General features: G+C 44.8%; 1 protein-coding gene across 1 annotated transcript in view; it reads right to left on the bottom strand.

The window, feature by feature from the left end:
• Positions 1 to 728: 728 nt before the first annotated feature.
• Positions 729 to 19283, bottom strand: part of LOC138663437 (zinc finger protein 773-like) — a 65530-nt gene continuing 46975 nt past the window's right edge. Inside the window, exon 11 of the mRNA XM_069749646.1 lies at positions 729 to 6009. Within this exon, the coding sequence (XP_069605747.1) occupies positions 4904 to 6009 (1106 nt within the window). The 3' untranslated portion in view covers positions 729 to 4903. The remainder of the gene's footprint in view (positions 6010 to 19283) is intronic.

The raw sequence follows: 19283 nt of genomic DNA, 5'->3' as shown, positions 1-19283 counted from the left end.
CGGGTGTCAGCTGTCAGAATCAGCTGATACCCGGTGGCAATCGTGCACAGAGCACCTGTAGCTGGGAGATCCCCATGATGTATCCATAAGTCAAAGGTCGGTAAGTACCAGACGACCATGACGTATGGATGTGTCCAATGTCAGGAAAAGGTTAAAGATGCATTTCTTACATTCACATACAGAAGTTCTTCCACCAAACTGCGGAGGAGTGAGCAACAAGCACAGTGAGAGATTTTTTTTTTAATCAGATAAATTTTTATTAAGGAAAACAATTATAACATATAACATCAAGCTATCATCTATATATATAATTGTCTAAGGGTTTTTCCGTCTGTCTGTCCTGGAAATCCTGCGTCTCTGATTCTCTCAATCAGCGACGGGCACAGCATGGCGACGATGATGTCATAAAGGTTGCCTCGACCAATCAGCGGTGGGCACAATCTGCCGCGAATTCGCATCGACCAATCAGCGACGGGCACAGTATCGACGTAGATGTCATAATGGTTGCCATGGCGACGATGATGTCATAAAGGTTGCCTCGACCAATCAGCGACGGGCACAGTCTGCTGCGAATTCTGGAATCATCATTGTCCATATACTACAGGGACATGCATATTCTAGAATACCCGATGCGTTAGAATCGGGCCACAATCTAGTTCACATATAATCATATATTTTATGAACAAAACTCCCCCCCATTTCCCCCCCCCCTCCCTTCGAGACCCCCTTAGTGCCTTCCTCATTTCCTATCCGATATTCCTTCCCCAAGCCAAATATAATTGTATAATATGAACATCATCTATAACATTATGCGTCCTCCCCACAAATCTAATTCACGTTGAGAGATTTCACCAAGATTTTTCGGCTATAGAGAAAAGATATCAAGGAAAATGGAATCCATCAATACTTGCAGATTACTGTTGGTCAAATTGTAAGAGATGCAGGTGTATGAGTATAAGAGACAAGCAAAAAAGAGTGGTCACTGAATGAGGACCAAATTTTGTAATAATTTCTATAACTTTAGAATTCACAATTGTCATGGGTTTACTGCGACAGAAAGGAGCCAGAAGACTGCAGCATCTGACTTCTCCTACTCACGAACTGTTTAGAAGCACTTCAACTTCATATAAAATGGTGCAAGTGTATTTTAGAAGTGTAGGGGTTAATATGCTCAGTTGAGAGCTCTTGAATTGAGATGGGCGAATCCGAACAGTAAAGTCTGTATGAAACACCTACTATTCGGGCACGGACACCGAACACGGACTTCACCCGGAAGTTTGTGTTACTGTTTGGGTTCGGCTGCCCAAACACCGGGTGTTTGTCATGCTGTCATATACATGACAGCTCGGCAAACACCGTTTCTGATCGGCGGTGAAATCATCCCTGCCAGTCAGAGAGCCGCGGTTCCCACGCTGTCAAGACAGCGGGAGCGCTCAGCTGTGATCAGAGGTATAAAGTTTACCTCCGGTAACTGTGTCAGCTGTCAGCTGATAGGACTACTGCTCCCATCATCCGATGCCTACTGCCGCTAATAACAGCGAGATCAGGAGCAACTGATGGTTGTTTTCATCAGCTAGCTCCTGCGCTGTAAATAAATAATTAAAAAACAAAAAAATTGGGCGTGGGTTCTCCTGTATTATTGATAACTAGCCAGGCAAAACTCACAGCTGGGGGTACCACCCTCAGCTGTCAGCACGGCTGGTTATCAAGAACAGAGGGGTCCCCACACCATATTTTTTTAATTTAAATAAATAATTTTAAGAAACAGCGTGGGGTCCCCCCTATTTTTGACAACCAGCCTTGCTAAAGCTGGCAGCTGAGGGCTGGTATTCTCAGGCTGGTAAGGGGCCATGCATATTGGGCCCCCCTAGCCTAAAAATAGCAGCCTGCAGCCACCTAGAAAAAGCGCATCTATTAGATGCACCAGTTTTGGCGCTTTGCCTGTCTCTCCCCACTTGCCCTGTAGCAGCGGCAAGTGGGGTTAACCCCTTAACGTCCAGAGGTATTTTTGGTTTTGCATTTTCATTTTTACTCCTCTTCTTCCCAGAGCCATAACTTTTTTATTTTTTTCTAAAAATGGGCTGAGAATACCAGCTGCCAGCTTTAGCAAGGCTTTAGCAAGGCTGGTTGTCAAAAATGGGGGGACCCCACGCTGTTTTTTTTAACTATTTATTTAAATAATTAAAAATTATATGGCTTGGGGATCCCTCTATTACTGATAACCAGCCTTGCTGAAGCTGACAGCTGAGGGTTGCAGCTTCCAGCTGTTATGTTTTGCCTGGCTGGTTATCAAGAATACAGGGGAACACACGCCTTTTTTTTGTTATTATTTCTTTACAGTGCAGGAGCCAGTTGATGAAAACAATGACCACAGCAGCGGCTGATGGGAGTTATTAGTGGCAGCACGCATAGGCCGATGGGAGCAGTAGTACCATCAGCTGACACCAGTGACCGGAGGTAATCTTAATACCTCCAATAAAAGTTAAGCGCTCACGCTGTCTTTTGACAGCACGAGAACTGCGGCTTTCTGACCGGTGGGGATGATTTCACCGCTGATCAGAAGCAGTGTTTGCCGCACTGTCATGCACATGACAGCATGGCAAACACTGGATGTTCAGGCCACCCATTCAAGTGAATGGGGTCCGGGTGGGCTGATACCCGAACCTGGAGTTTTTGTAAGTGTTCAGCTGGACCCGAACATCCAGGTGCCCACCCATCTCAACTCTTTAAAGCTTTCCTGCATTAAGGCTCTTAGCTTCTCAGTTAACCACTCCTATCTACTATAAAATCTGGGCCCTCACAAGCACCCATTGTCAAAGCTAGCTTATGCTGCATGGCTAGGAGATGGTGCTTTGTTGTTGTTTGAGAAGTCATTTGGTGGATTTGAGACTGTTGCGTGGTTTTGGTTGCGTGCTAATCCTCTCCTTCTCTGACTTTGGTTTTATCCCCTTCTCCACTCCCCGGTGTTTACCTCTGTTGTTTGTGTATTGTTGTATGATTGCTATTTTCCATTATACCTATTTGTATTACCTTGTTAGTCGGGTTGGTGTATTACAGTACACTACTATTTCCCTCTTCCATGGGTGGGCGGAGGGTACAAACAGAGGGCATATTCAGGAGCTAAGGCAAGGTATGTGGTGCCGGTGTCACCATCTGAAGTAAGCTGGGAAACAGGGCGAGCTAGGGCACCACTAGCATTAGGGAAAGCGAAAGAACCCCTGTTCCTGGAATACCCAACAACAGAGTCGTTACAGCAATATTGTTTAGACAGGTTTTAGTTATTTGATATGGTTGCTATGCTTCATCTGAATAAATATTACAACATTGGCATAACAAAATGTGAAGGTTTGAGGTTGTGTGTTGTAATAATCAACCTGGTAGGTTAACGATGCAGCTAGCTTTATTTCTGCCATCCACGGTTATACAGCAAATCTAAGTAGATAGCCAAAATACAATGTCCTCAGTCCACAAATTCCCAACCCAGGATAGGTAGTTCCACTGCCCATGTACCAGGTGATAGCCACTGTCTCCCAACTTTGGTTGGCCTACAGCTTTTAGTATCTCCCGCGGGTATAGTGTCCTCTAGCTGACTGAAATCACACCCCGTCAGGCAAAAACCGATCTCCAAACTCCATAGGCCATTCATCCATGTGCTTCAGGACCAAAGTGATAGATTCCTGCCCGTTGACGTCACTCCACCAATTCCTTGACAATACATGTGTCTTCCTTTCCTCTCTCTGTGATCAACCCCCTGAATTGGCAGAAGTGTTCACACCCTTCCCCATAAACATTGGTAAACATTGGTTTTAGCTCAAAGAATGAAGAATATTCCAGAAACCCATCACATGGGATTGCATGCAAGACCCCTAGTAGTGGATAGCTCTCCTAGGTCTACTATACCTAGCCACACAATGGGCCTAGTGGCTGGGAGAACAATGGCTTGAGACCCCTCAGATACTGATGAGATTGAAAGAATGATTGATTTACAGTTACCTGTAGAAATATCCTTTGTGGCCTTATGTTTACATAAGATCCAACCGCGTCTTCCTCTGCTTACTGTCACTGAATGGAAATATTGATTTCTGAGGCTGAACTGGCAAGCAAGCAAATGTCTAATAAAACACAACAATGAGATTGACATAACTGGTACACCGTGCTGGAAAAAGCCTGCAACACTTAGAGCAGTGGTTTCCGCTCTACATGCTTTGGTCCAATAGTATATAGTAAGTAGCCAACTCCTCCCACGAAATATTCTGCATCTTTATATTTGCAAAAGTAATACTGCTTTATGCATTAATTATTTGTCGCAGTAAAAGAAAAACTCTTTATCCTAGAAACACGAGAAAACTAAAAAATGTTATTGTCAGATTTGAATTCAGGAGATCAAAATCATTTAGAAATGGCTCATTTAATAACTGAACCTGACAACTTTTTGAAAATATGTAAAACAGTGTTACATGATCTGAAAGGGCCTTGAACTTAACGGGTGGAAAGTTCTTTAGCTGCTCACTCAGGACGAGCAGCCTCTGTGCAGGTCCCAGTACCTTCTTCTCCTGCTCTGCACTAATCAATTGCATAAGTGTGGGGCTGGAGGAGAGAGCAGTTCTCTCAGTGATCAGGAAGGGCACTGTGTTATTGTTCTCTTCTGTCACAGGAACCTGCCTCCAGTCTATAAGATGCACTCGCTTATTAGCATGATTTTTTTTCTTGCTTACTGTGTATTTCCAAGTAAAACATTTTCACCATTAAGAATCTAAAAAGCGTCTCACCTGTGCGACTGCTCTGGTGACTAAGAAGAGATTATTTCTTCACAAAACCTTTTCCATTAAAATGGCTTCACCTATGTGTGAGTTCTCTGATGTGTAACAAGAGTTGATTTCTTTGTAAAACATTTTCCACATTCTCAACATGAAACCGTTTTCTCACTTGCGTGAATTCTTTTGTGCTTTAAAAAATTTGATTTTAGTGCAATACATCTTCCACATTCTGAACATGAAAAAGGCTTTGCACCGGTGTGAATTCTCTGATGACCAACAAGACTTGATTTCTGGTTAAAAGATTTTCCACATTCTGAACATAAAAAAGGCTTCTCCCCAGTGTGAATTCTCTGGTGAGCAACAAGATCTGATTTTCTGTTAAAACATTTCCCACATTCTGAACATGAAAAAGGCTTCTCCCCTGTGTGGGTTCTCTGGTGACTATCCAAACGTGATTTCTGGTCAAAATATTTTCCACATTCTGAACATGAAAAAGGCTTCTCTCCTGTGTGGGTTCTCTGGTGTGACACAACTTCAGATTTCCAGGTAAAACTTTTTCCACATTCGGAACATAAAAAAGGCTTCTCTCCAGTGTGAATTCTCTGGTGATTAATAAGATCTGATTTTCTGTTAAAACATTTCCCACATTCTGAACATGAAAAAGGCTTCTCCCCTGTGTGGGTTCTCTGGTGACTATCCAAACGTGATTTCTGGTTAAAATATTTTCCACATTCTGAACATGAAAAAGGCTGCTTTCTTGTGTGAATTCTCTGGTGAGTAACGAGATCTGATTTTCTGTTAAAACATTTCCCACATTCTGAGCATGAAAAAGGCTTCTCCCCAGTGTGAATTCTCTGGTGAATAACCAAATATGATTTCTTCTTAAAACATTTCCCACACTTGGAACAAGAAAATATATTCTCTACTATGTGACTTTTTTTATGTTTGATACAATTTGCTTTCCTTAGAAAAGACATTTCGAAGGGAAGACTATATTCATGATCTGTGTTTACTTTAGGAGCCATTCGTTTTTTACTACTTATTTTGTGACATTGATTTTCCCTAGTAGTTGGTAAGGAATCAGAAGACAGGACCTGTTTCAAAGGATCAGATAACAGATCTTTGCTGTGAAGGGATGATGGTATATCTGGAGTAATGGCATTCACTTCAATTGTATCCCGTGGGATCTCAAGATCATCTGATTTAAAAATTGAAGATGTCAGCTGTCCTTCTAATCGTCTTGTACAGTAATCTGCCAAGAATAAAACCAATTATTATTTTTGAATAAAATATCCTTGAATTTCATATTTTTGAACATTTATACTTACTAACCATAAAAATGGCAAGTTATATAAAAATATTGAATTATTCACCAAGACAATAATAGTTCACAGTCTAATAGAAAACCTCATAGGATAAACCAGTGGAGCGTGGTGCTCAACTGTTTGTTCACTCTGCCTCCCAAATATGGAATACAAAGTCACCTAACAATGTTAAGTAGGTGAAAATAGTACCAATAAAAACTTCTACTGATCCAGCAAAAAATAAAGCCCAACTCGTGTCCGTCATCTGTCTGTGAAAAAACAGAGGGTGTCCACATTATTTATGGTCCAGAGGGCTCCAGTGTATCTAGTATACTGTATCCAGTGTATGCGTTTAAGGGGATACACTAGAGCCCTCTCGACCCTGGGTAAAGTACTTATATGTGATATTTTTCTTGGCCTGGATTTATCCTCATATCCTTGCATGATATTGTCTATAATTGCTGATAATTATCTATTTGACCTTGTGCTATAATGTGTACTTTTGTCTCTGGGCTCTCCTATGAATCACTTACCGTATATACTCGAGTATAAGCCGAGATTTTCAGCCCAAATTTTTGGGCTGAAAGTGCCCCTCTCGGCTTATACTCGAGTCAAGGTGGGTGGCAGGGTCGGCGGGTGAGGGGGTGAGGGCGCTGAGGCATACTTACCTGCTTCCAGCGATCCTGACGCTGCCCCTGCCTGTCCCACGGTCTTTGGTGCTGCAGTTCTTCCACTGTTCAGCGGTCACGTGGGACCGCTCATTAGAGAAATGAATATGTGGCTCCACCTCCCATAGGTGTGGAGCCACATATTCATTTCTCTAATCAGCGGTAATGGTGACCGCTGATAGAGGAGGAAGCTACGGCACCGGAGACCAGCTGTGTGGGAGAAGGAGCCGGACGCCGGGAGCAGGTAAGTATCGCATATTCACCTATCCCCGTTCCACACGCCGGGCGTCGCTCCATCTTCCCGGCGTCTATCTGCACTGACTGTGCAGGTCAGAGGGCGCGATGACGCATATAGTGTGCGCGGCGCCCTCTGCCTGATCAGTCAGTGCGGAGAGACGCCGGGACCGGACGCTGGGAGCTGCAAGCAAGAGAGGTGAGTATGTGTTTGTTTTTTTTTATTGCAGCAGCAATGGCACAGATTTATGTGGAGCATCTATGGGGAAATAATGAACGGTGCAGAGCACTATATGCCACAGCTATAGGACAAAAATGAATGGTGCAGAGCACTATATGGCACAGCTATGGGGAAATAATGAACGCACCGTTCATTATTGTCCCATAGCTGTGCCATATAGTGCGCTGCACCAGAGCACTATATGGCACAGCTATGGGGCAATAATGAACGGTGCAGAGCACTATATGGCACAGCTATGGGGCAATAATGAACGGTGTAGAGCACTATATGGCACAGCTATGGGGAAATAATGAACGGTGCAGAGCACTATATGGCACAGCTATGGGGCAATAATGAACAGTGCAGAGCACTATATGGCACAGGTATGGGGCAATAATGAACGGTGCAGAGCACTATATGGCACAGCTATGGGGCAATAATGAACGGTGCAGGGCACTATATGGCACAGCTATGGGGCAATAATGAATGGTGCAGAGCACTATATGGCACAGCTATGGGGAATGTTGTGAATTCTGTTGTCGAACTTCCTCCTGTGGTCGTGAATGGTACTTCGGCGAGTTCTGTCTATGGGCTCCCTCTGGTGGCTATGAGTGAAGCTGCTGCTTCTGAGGTTCCTTACACAGGTGACGTGGTTTATCCTTTGGTTGCCTTCTCTATTTAACTCCACTCAGATCGTTACTCCATGCCAGCTGTCAATGTTTTAGCATTGGTTCAGTTCGCTCCTGGATCTGCCTGGTGACCTGTCTTCTCCTGCAGAAGCTAAGTTCCTTATTGTTATTTTTGCTCATTGTTTCTTTGTCCAGCTGGTTATCCTGATTTTGTCTTGCTAGCTGGAAGCTCTGGGATGCAGAGTGGCACCCCGCACCGTGAGTCGGTGCGGAGGACCCTTTTGCACACTCTGCGTGGTCTTTTGTAGGTTTTTGTGCTGACCGCAAAGATTCCTTTCCTATCCTCTGTCTATTTAGTAAGTCTGGCCTCCCTTTGCTGAAACCTATTTAATTTCTGCGTTTGTGACTTTCATCTTTACTCACAGTCATTATATGTGGGGGGCTGCCTATTCCTTTGGGGAATTTCTCTGAGGCAAGGTAGGTTTATTTTCTATCTCTAGGGCTAGCTAGCTCTGAGGCTGTGACGAGGCGCCTAGGGAGCGTCAGGAGCGCTCCACGGCTATTTTTAGTGTGTGCGATAGGATTAGGGCTTGCGGTCAGCAAAGCTCCCACATCCCAGAGCTCGTCCTGTATGAGTTTAACTATCAGGTTGGGTGCTCCTAACCACCAGGTCATAACAGGGGAAATAATGAATGGTGCAGAGCACTATATGGCACATCTATGGGGAAATAATGATCTATTTTTATTTTTGAAATTCACAGGTAAATGCTGCATTTCCACCCTAGGCTTATACTCGAGTCAATAAGTTTTCCCAGTTTTTTGTGGCAAAATTAGGGGGGTCAGCTTATACTCGGGTCGGCTTATACTCGAGTATATACGGTATTTCTTGTCATTTTATCTACCTATTATACATTTAATTTAACTTTTTTTTCTGGGAGTTACCAGACACAAACCCCAGAACTGTCCAGATACTTTGTTTGGGTCCTTCTTTACACTTTAGTTATTTGCACCTTGCACTTTATTTATGACAATCTGATTTTCTACATTACTACCTCATGCCTTTCCTTGCATATGAATTTGAGCCTATTCTGCAAGGGGTTGCACTCTATGCATAACTTTGGACTCAACCTATTTGCCCAGTGTTTTCTTTTTTCTGTATGATCTGTCTACATCTTCATTTTTTAGCTTTTTAAAATTTCTGCTTCAATAAAATTTTTCATTTATTATATAACTTGTGTCTGGAGGACTTTTTTCTCTATGTACATTTTTTTCTTGCTCTTAAAATCACACGAGACCCTATGGTAGAAGGAATCACAACAAATGCCAGATTGGATAAGGTTGGATTATTTAATGATTTTCTTGTTGAAGTAGAGCAATCCCTTCCAAGAGCAATCAGTTTAATCAATCAGTCAGGTCTTTGATCAAATACATACAAAATATGGGACAGGGATTTTTATACATATCTGCAAATGAGATATGCTATTACGCACCAGTTCCTACATCCCAAAATGCGGATATTGAGATACCCACAATTAGGTGTATTTACTGCCCAGGGCCCTACGGGTGTAATTTCCACACTATATACTTTTGTGCTTAATTAAAAAGTTGCATCCACTCAACTTCCTGTGGAAGACAAATTGCGACAATTGATAACCTAATTAACTGAATAATAAATTAACACAATTATATATTTTACATCAATTTTACCTTATCCCATCCAAACTATATAGGTTTGGTGGATTATCCTCTGATGGTTGTCATAGATGTGGGGAATAGGGGGCGGATTTTTGGCATCTTATCTGGAACTGTGCAGTGATGAGATATTGGAGTGAAGTGGTTTCTACATGATCAAGAATCATTGGGGCACCGGTTGATTGTGTGCCGAAACTGTGTGTGTTGGGAATTTTGGATGAGGAAATTTGGCCATATTATGATAGAATTCTTATTAGACTCTTTTCCTTGCCAGGAAAGTGATAGCATTGAGATCGGTGGTGAGAACAGCACCTTCCGTTAATCAATGGAATAAATTTGTAGATATAATACCCTATGAGAATAGAGAGTATAGTAATAGAGAATGTCCCCAAAAACTCCATCGAATCTGGGAGAAGTGGTGTGATTCACCTCTGACGCACCCATCTCCCAATGTTTTAGCTTCCTCAATTTCACGTTATGTACCCTGATAGGTTTCAACTTTTCAACAGCACGAGATAAGATTACTGATGCAAAAGAACCAATGAGTGTATCGCCATTTCTAGCCTCTAAATCATTAAGTCCTTAAGTTTGACAGATTGCTTATTGTCCTAATAAATGGATGAGTGCAGTGTCCTAATTGTGTAAAATATATAGTTATACATTACAATATATTAATATTTTACAGCGAAAGATACCATTCAAAATATGATGTAATATTTGTAATTGTGTCCTGTATTGATATTTGTTAGCATAGATAACATAATCTGATAGATATCCTGTTAATACTGTATATGCTGTTTAATTCTGAGTTTTTTTTTTAATTAAAAAAAAAAAAAAGAGTTGAAATAAAAATAGCTGAATGCTGCTTTCCTTCTGAACCCTGCCATGTGCGCAGACAGTAGTGAAAAACTGTATACAGGGTGTTATCACATTCAAGAGAAGTTGGAAAATAATTTGTAAGGTCCATTTGTTTCCTATTATTCTTTGTGAAGAATTCAATAGTTATCACCACATAAAGTGATACATGTCAGATTTGAAAAATGAGGCCTGAATAGGAACACAAAACTTCAGGAAGTGGTTAAATCTGACGATTTTGGACCCTAACTACAGTAGTCAAAAACTGTGACTAAAAACAATAACACATCTACTGAAATGATCAAACTCAACAGATTTCATCAGTAATAAATGAATAATTACCCCAGAGAGGCTTCTCCACTAGTTAGAGTATTTATTTATTAACACTCTCCGAGCCATCGAAGTCAATGGGAGGCAAAAACAAAAAGCATACACAACAAGTTCAAACGGGTCCAAAAGCTGCCAAAACACATCAAATTGTGGGCAGACACCAGAAAAGTGACCTCAATTCACCCACAGTACAAATTTTAGAATGGAACAGCAGAACTAAGCCATGCATGAGGTATCAGGGTCTGGGCCAGCATTTACAGCTTTGAATTGAACTTCAAATTAAGATGAGATGGGTGAGGCATCGGCGTAGGCCTGCTGTGCTGGGAGCTCTGAAATCACATGCAACAGCTCAACCTGCCTTTATGCTCAGCCATAATCAGATGGTAGAAATATCAGTTTCATAGGCTGCTATTGTCAGAAAATTGTAAGGATAGTAACATGGGTAGTTGACAAAGAAAGTGGAGGCCTGCCAGTCTCTGAGGCCTACTACTACAGGCAACACATATGAAGGAGACCCAAACAGGAGTCTACACATTTCCAAAAATTAGTAGCAAACACTACTAAAGTGGCATCAATTTCACCAGAGTAAAACTAGTATAATGGGGACAGACACCTCTTCCACTACAGCCAACCCAACAAATGGAGACTGTAACGAGCAAGGTTGTGGAACCACTGTGCTATAGCCCTCGGAAAATCTGGAGGGGCGTAACTAGGTAGCCTACCAAATCTGACCTTGGATAAGCAGCAGCAGCAGCAGGCAAACACCCGTGACCCAAGAAGGGACAAGGAACTGGTACCAGGCACTACTTCAGGGCTGACCTACAGAGGGTGGTAGCTGACACCTTAGAGTGGGTAGGTTGGTACAGCCTGAAGGAGGGATGAAGAATGCAGGCAGGCACTGTAGGGACACTGGAACCACTGGTGCCGATGGGACCAGCTGAGGAACAGAAAAGCACAGGCAGGTGCAGAATTGACCAGGTGTTACACAGATGGGCACTGGCAGGTGAGGGCTGTACCAGATGTTAGACAGATGGGCACTTGTAGGTGCGAAATGGACTGGGTGTTAGACAGATGGGCACTGGCAGGTGCAGGCTGGATCGGTTGTTACACAGATGGGCACTGGCAGGTGCAGACTGGACCAGGTGTTACACAGATGGGCTCTGGCAGGTACGGGCTGGACTGGGTGTTAGATTTGCACTGGCTGATGCGACCTGGACTGGCAGTTACACAGATGAGCACTGGCAGGAGCAGGCTGGACTAAGTGCTACACATGTGCACTAGCAGGTCACACAAATAGTCACTTACAGGTACTGTCAGGTGCGAGCTGGACTGGATGTTACACAGATGGGCACTGGTAAGTGAAAGCTGGACCGGTAGAGGAGCAGGAGAGCACTGGCAGGTCCAGACTGGACCGTGTGTTACAAAGATGGGCACTGGCAGGTGTGCGCTAGACCAAGGGTTAGAGGAGCACTGGCAGGTGCAAGCTGGACCAGCTGATGAACAGAAGAGACCAGACAGGTCTGAGCAGATGGGTACAGGATAGACAAGCAGACGGGCGGACCTGGGGGGCTGACATCTAGCAGGCATGCAAGGCAAACTAACAACATTGCTCAGGTACCTCCCTATTGGAGGAGCCTTAAATAGAAGGTGTCACCCAGCTATTGGCTGGGGACACCTTAGGGCAATGCATACTGTTACTTTAAGAGGAAGGGAGCATGCGCACGCCCTAAGCATAGTGCCCAGGCCTACAATTGAAACTTGGAAGGCACTTGCACATAGGGGGTGAGATGAGGAGGTGGTGTTTTAGTGGAAGACACTGAATTTCCTGTCTGTTAGGTATGAGGAAATCCAAGAAAGAGCCAAGTCTGTAATGCCAATACATCAGAAAGTCTGTAGTAAAAGGGAATGGTCAACTGTGTCAAAGGCAGATACCAGGTCCAGGAGAAGGAAAAACTAGCGTTGTTTAGATTTGGGGGTCAGTAGGTTGTGGGTGACTATGGTCAGGGCAGTTTCATTGGAATGGGGTGGTTGGAAGCCATATTGTAAGTGGTCAAAAATGGAGCAAAGTAGGAGGACAATTCACAATGGACGTGTTGTTCCAGTAGTTTGTTGGCGAGGGGAGAAGTCAGATGGGGTGATAGCTAGATACAGAGGATGCATTAAGGGAGGCCTTTTAGAGGATGGGTGTGATCGAGTTATTTTTGAACCATTAGAGGAAGACACCAGTTGTTAGTAACAGGTTGAAGAGGTGAGTTAGGCTTGAGATGAAGACTGTGATAAGGTTTGCAATGAGGTGGGACGTTATTTGGTCGAGTTCACAGGTAGTAAGATATGATTGGAGAGTAAAGAGGAAAGTTGATCTTCAATGATAGTGAAGTTGGTTTTGGAGAAGAGTTGAGTACTTATGAGGAGGGGCTGTGGGGACTTTAAGCAAAAGCTTTGACTTACGTTGTCAATCTTCTGCTTGAAGAATGAGGTAAAGTTTCAGCTGAGATGAGGGGAGAGGGAGGACAGAGGAGAGAATTGAAAGTACTGAATAGCTGTTTAGGGTTGTGAGACAGGTATGATATGAGAGATGAGAAGTGGGTTTGTTTTGCTGCAGTGAGCAATTGCGCAGCAATTTTCCAGTTTTTGTTACTTGACTGGCTACTCCACTCTCTTTCTTTGGCAGCCACACAGCGGTACGCTTTGTAGAGGAGGGCCAGAAAGAACATGTGTTCCAGTAGATTGCAAAAGCTGCATCAAGTGGCCTCTCCTCCTCTTCCTCCAACCTTAACATCACACACAGTACAGTCCTCAGAGGTGGCCCACCAATTACCCTTGTTTTCCCCCATGTCACAACTCTCTAACCTTCCAACTGACTATAAGGAACCACAAATGTCTGAATCTGCAGATCGATCACACATTCTATGCCATGGGCATTGGAAGAGTACTCCAAAGATTCATAAGAGGAGGAAATCATCTGCACCAACGCCCACATTTTTTTCAGTTTGATCCTGAGCTGTATGAAGAATTTAAACCGCCGTCAACAATGGTTAACCCCAGTGGGTAGGGGTCATCCTGATGAGACTCAGATGCTTTAGGCACACGCGGACTGTTCTGTGATGTCAGGGCAAGAGGAGGAGGGTGTCTCTCAGGGTAAGGATTGGGATAACAGAGAGAATGATGAGGTAGTAGATCCCACTAGGTGTAAACCCAGAGGCATGCAGCTGAGTAGCTCAGCAGAGGAGGAGGAGGAAGGCGAGGAGGTTATGTTGCGGCTTCCGGCAGACACAGAGTTAGGCTGGGGTCACATTGCGTTTTGGTCAGAGCGCTAACGGACAGCGTTGCACGGCGAAATTAACGCCATGCAACGCGTCCGTTAGCGCTCCCATTGCCCGCAATGTACCAGCGCATTGCTAGCGCGTGTCATTTTCGGCACGCGCTAGCGACGCGCCGGTCTTTTGTAGCGCGCCTCGGACGCTGCTTGCAGCGTCCGCGGCGCGCCCGAGGTCCGTTCCCCGCTCTCGCAGATCGGGGATCTGCGAGAGCGGGGACGTTAACGCGACCCCGAAACGCGACCCTTTAAAAACATTGCGTTAGTGCAATCCGCTAGCGCTAGCGCTAAACGGATTGCACTAACGCAATGTGACCCTAGCCTTATGCAACTACAACAAGCAATGCGTCCTCAACCCCAAATATATCAGTGGCCAGCAGAGTTTGCGAGTCTGCAGTTGCCTAGCTTGGGTCTTTTTTTCAGACTGTGAAAAATGACACAAATCACATTATCTGCCAACTTTGTTAAAAACGACAGAATAGAGTTCAAATAATGCAACAATTTGAATACTTCATGCATGAACTGGCACATGCGCGATCAACATGCGTTAATCTTAGAATCTCACTGTGCTAAAATGCAGACTAGCAGGCCTCGCCAACCACCGTCCATCACATCAACTGCATCTTCTGATTTTTCCTCCTTCCTCACCGTGGCAAGTGTTGACACACAGGTCTCCGGCCGCAGAAACTCCGCTTGTTTGCCTGCTACAGTCGGGGTGAGTGAGAGTTCGTCAGCTGATATGGAAGTGGACATGCCTGCGGCTTTTGACTGATCTTACATACCAAGCATATCCCATCTTTCTAAATCCACCGTAACATCTCTGCCTGCACCTCTCTCACAGTCCAGCAGCTAGTTGTGTTCACCCTACTCCACCTTATGTCAGCACAGCAGCCAGTCCTCATTTGTGCAATTGTGCTCACGGAAAAGATTGTTTCCACCTACACATGCCAAAGCTAAGAGCTCGAACTTCACCATCTTCAATTTACTAATAATAATAACTTTTATACATATATAGCGCACACATATTCCGCAGAGCTTTACAAGTCAGCAGTTCATATAAAAACAGTCAAAAGTTACAAAGTTTACGATAATCAAGCAATTAAAGCAAACATAATGAAAACCCTGTTCTTCAGAGCTTACAATCTATAACGAGGTGGGGGTGACAAAGTACAAGTGGTTATTTACAATGATGGTCCAGCCATCGAGGAAATGGGGGGTAGATAAAGGCTGCATGAGGCTTTTGAGTACGGTTGAGTTTGATGGCGAATTATGTACAAAGAAGTAGAGAATAGGCTATATATCTATATAAAAAGGATTTTGATTAGGGAATGTGATAGGCCACCCTAAACAGATGTGTTTTTAGGCTAGAAACCGACTCCATGAGGATGGTCCGAGTGCCCGACATCCACAGATGGGGGTTGTGCTCACAGCCCAACACCGTGCAGGACGCTTGGCAAATTCGCCACTGGCGCCCTGTGCTCTTCACAGATGAAAGCAGGTTCACACTGAGCACATTTGATACACGTGACAAAGTCTGGAGATGCCGTGGAGAGCGATCTGCTCTGATCCTCAGACCCCTTGTGAGACCATAGGCTGGTGCGGTTGGCCCTGTGCTCCTCCTAATGCAGGACAATGCCAGACCTCATGTGGCTGGAGTGTGTCAGCAGTTCCTGCAAGATGAAGACATTGAAGCTATGGACTGGCCTGCCCGTTCCCCCGACCTGAATCCGATTGAACACATCTGGGACATCATGTCTCGTACCATCCACCAACGTCACATCACGTTTCACTACAAACTGTCCAGGGGTTGGCGAATGCTTTAGCCCAGGTCGGGGAGGAGATCTCTCAGGAGACCATCCGCCGCCTCATCAGGAGCATGCCCAGGTATTGTAGGGAGATCATACAGGCACGGGGAGGCCACACACACTACTGAGCAATGAGCATCATTTCCTTGTTTTGAGGCATTTCCATTGAAGTTGGATCAACCTACAACTGGAATATTTCTTTCAGTGATATCTAGGATTTGGGATTTTAGTGTTCCCTTTATTTTTTTGAGCAGTGTATAAGGACTTCAATTATGGAACGTGATAGGCTGCCCTAAACAGACGTGTTTTTAGGGAGCGCCTAAAACTGTGTAAGTTGTGGTTAGTCCTAATTTCTTGGGGTAGAACATTCCAGAGGATTGGTGCAACACGTGAGAAGTCTTGAAGATGGGAGTGTGAGGTACGGATTAGGGTGGATGTTAGTCAAAATTCGCTTTCAGAGCCTAACGAGCAGGTAGGCTGAAAAACAGAAATGAGGGAAGAGAAGCAGGGGGGGGGGGGATGCGGCTCTGTGGAGAGCTTTGTGGGTGAGAACAAGCAGTTTAAATTGGATCCTATAATGTATGGGGCAGCCAGTGCAATGACAGGCACAGAGCCTAAGCGTCTGAGTAGCGATTAGTCAAATAGATGACCCTGGCTGCTGCATTAAGGACTGGAGAGGGGAAAGTTGAGTGAGGAGGAGGCCCTCTAACACTTCCTCCAGTACTTCCACCTGCTCTACCTCCTCTAGGGCCTACACCTACACCCTCAACCTCTCCCTTAATGAGACACACGTTCCAACACTGCAGAAAGAATCCCCCCCACCTCCATACTGCACAGCCAGGGCTCAATGCAATCAGGCAGTGTTTAAATGAATATGACTAGGAAATCGCAGTCATACAAATCAAGAGTTGTGGACAACTATCCATGCTAAGCATTGGATTTCTCCACTGAACCTGGAGCCAGGGAAGGCCGTGTGCGATAATGGTGCAAACCTGGTGGCGGCCCTACGCGAGGGCAACCACACACACGTGCCTTGAACGGCTCGCATGCTCAACTGATGGTACCGCAATTCCTCCGCCACTGTCCCAGTCTGGATGCGCTGCTGCAGAAACCACGGTCATTATGTGCTCCCTTGCAGCATTCCTCTTAAGTTGGTATAAAGATCTTTCGGCCTACAGGTTACCTGATTGATATGCGATGTGATAACACCGTGGAATTCAATTCTGCACATGTTGCAGCGACTGTGGTATCAGCTCTAAGACCTGGTGTAGTATGACATTTTGCATAGCCTGGCACAACGCAGTACGGACATGGTGCAATTCACACTTACAGATTGGCACAGATGAAGGACCTCTGCACCCTTCTGCACATTTTTGAAATGACTTCTAAGATGATTAGCGCTGACGATGCAGTCATCAGAATCACTATTTCTGTTATCTACATGCTGGATCACACTATGAATAGTCTGTGGGAGGGGGTGGTGGTGGTCCCGGGGGGGGGGGGGGGGGTGGAAGAGGAAGAAGCTGAGGAGGATGAGGAATGGTTAACAATATCTCTAAGTTCCAGTCTGTTGTCTCACTAGTGGTTGTCATTGGAGAAACAAATGAAGAAGGACAAGGAGGAAGAGGTGATGGATGCGCAACAGTTAGGTAATGAAGGGGATAATTATTCACTCTCTGTCAGTGCTCTGTCAGTTGACAGTGGTTGCCCAAGGGGATGGAGGAAGCAAGCTTAAGTGCTATCCTGCCACCAACAGACTATAGACTTGGACCTCATGAAAGAGACCGGCCCATAAGCGCTTTCTTGCAGTACTATCTGCAACATGATTGTTGCCCATATTGTTAGAATTCAAAATAGTGCTGACAATTAGGTTGCCAGTCTGTTCGATCCACAATACAAAAGTACATTTTGCCAATTGCTACGCCCCCTGGAAAGGGATGCGCCCATGCTGCAGTATCAAAACATGCTTGACAATGTTGACAATGGGTTTCCCCAAGACAGCAGTGATGCACAAAGTGTGTGTATCACAGTGATAGGCTTCCAACCTTGGGAACATTGACTCATCAATGCAAAAATACTAGCAGTCTTGCAGCGCTGGAGTCCTGTGTTCCAACCCTACCAAGGACAGCATCTGCAAGAAGTTTGTATGTTCTCCCCGTGTTTGTGAGGGTTTTCTCCGGTAGTCATTTCTCTTTCCACACTCCAAAGACATACTGATAAGAAATTTAGATTGTGAGATTCAATGGGGAAAGTGCCATTAATGTCTGCAAAGCGCTGTGAAATTATTGACGCAATATAAGTGAGTAAAAAAAATAAATACCGTATTTTTCGGATTATAAGACGCACTTTTTTCCCAAAAAGTTCTTTGGGGAAAATGGGGGTGCATCTTATAGTTTGAGTATACCTTACTGGCCATGGTGGAGCAGGGTCCCAGGGTCGCTGCTCGATGAGGCAAGAGTGGGGCAATGCAGCAGGATGGGTTGAGGGGGTGTTTGGAGGTGCAACACTGCGGGTGATCGGTGGTGTGGGGGCTCCGCCGATATTTTGGGAAAGCCCGGGACCCCTGCACTTCTATGGTTTACATTGCGGTGGACTCTGGAAAAGGCTGCTGGGGGCAGCACATGCACAGATGGACATCTCAACTCCAAGATCTCGGAAGATGAGATTGCGCATGCGCCGCCCCCTGCGGCTATTTTCCCAGAGTCCACAAGTAAACCATGAAAGTAAGGAAGCTCCCGGCTTTCACAAAATGTCGGCGGAACCCCTGCACCACCGAACACTCGCAGCGTCGCACATCCGAACACCCCCTTCTCCCAGTCTAGGGTCTGCAGCATTGCCCCCCTCCAGCGTCCCTGGGACCCCGCTTCACAGCAGCTACCACCCCCGGTAAGCAATAAGACGCATGGATTGTAAGAAGCAACAACATTTTATTGAAAAAGGTTTTTTTCCTATTTTTCTCCTCACAATTTGGGGTGCGTCTTATAAACCACAAAATACGGTAAAGAGTAATTAATGCCACTTTTAGTGGTATCTGTCCATAATTTTGGGAAATGTTTGGTATCCAAGTTGGGTCTCCTTCATTTGTGATGCCTGAATTTAGCACAGCTCTCAGAGCACCATTGCTACACATGTCACTCATCCACCAGTTACTGATCAAACTTTAGCAAGAAACACCAAGGTTACTTACCAGTAGCCGTTTTTTCCGGAACCCATGACAGCACACCTGAGAGAGGGGATCCACCAGGTCAGGACAGGAACCCTACTGAAAATAAAAGGGCGGTACCTCTCCCTCACTTCAGTTGATTTACTGAGCATAAGAGGCCTCCCTGGTTAGTACACATGGCAAAACAATCACCACATTATATGAACTAAAAACACCCAAACTATAGTGCACACCAAAGGAGTGATAAAGGGGAGGAACATACAGGTGCTGTCATGGGTTTCGGAAAAACCGGCTACCAGTAAGTAACCTT

The sequence above is a fragment of the Ranitomeya imitator genome, chromosome 2, assembly GCF_032444005.1.
Source record: "Ranitomeya imitator isolate aRanImi1 chromosome 2, aRanImi1.pri, whole genome shotgun sequence".
Taxonomy (NCBI): Eukaryota; Metazoa; Chordata; class Amphibia; order Anura; family Dendrobatidae; genus Ranitomeya; species Ranitomeya imitator.
The sequence above is the reverse complement of the archived record's forward strand: the minus strand, read 5'-3'. Positions and strand labels throughout refer to the sequence as shown.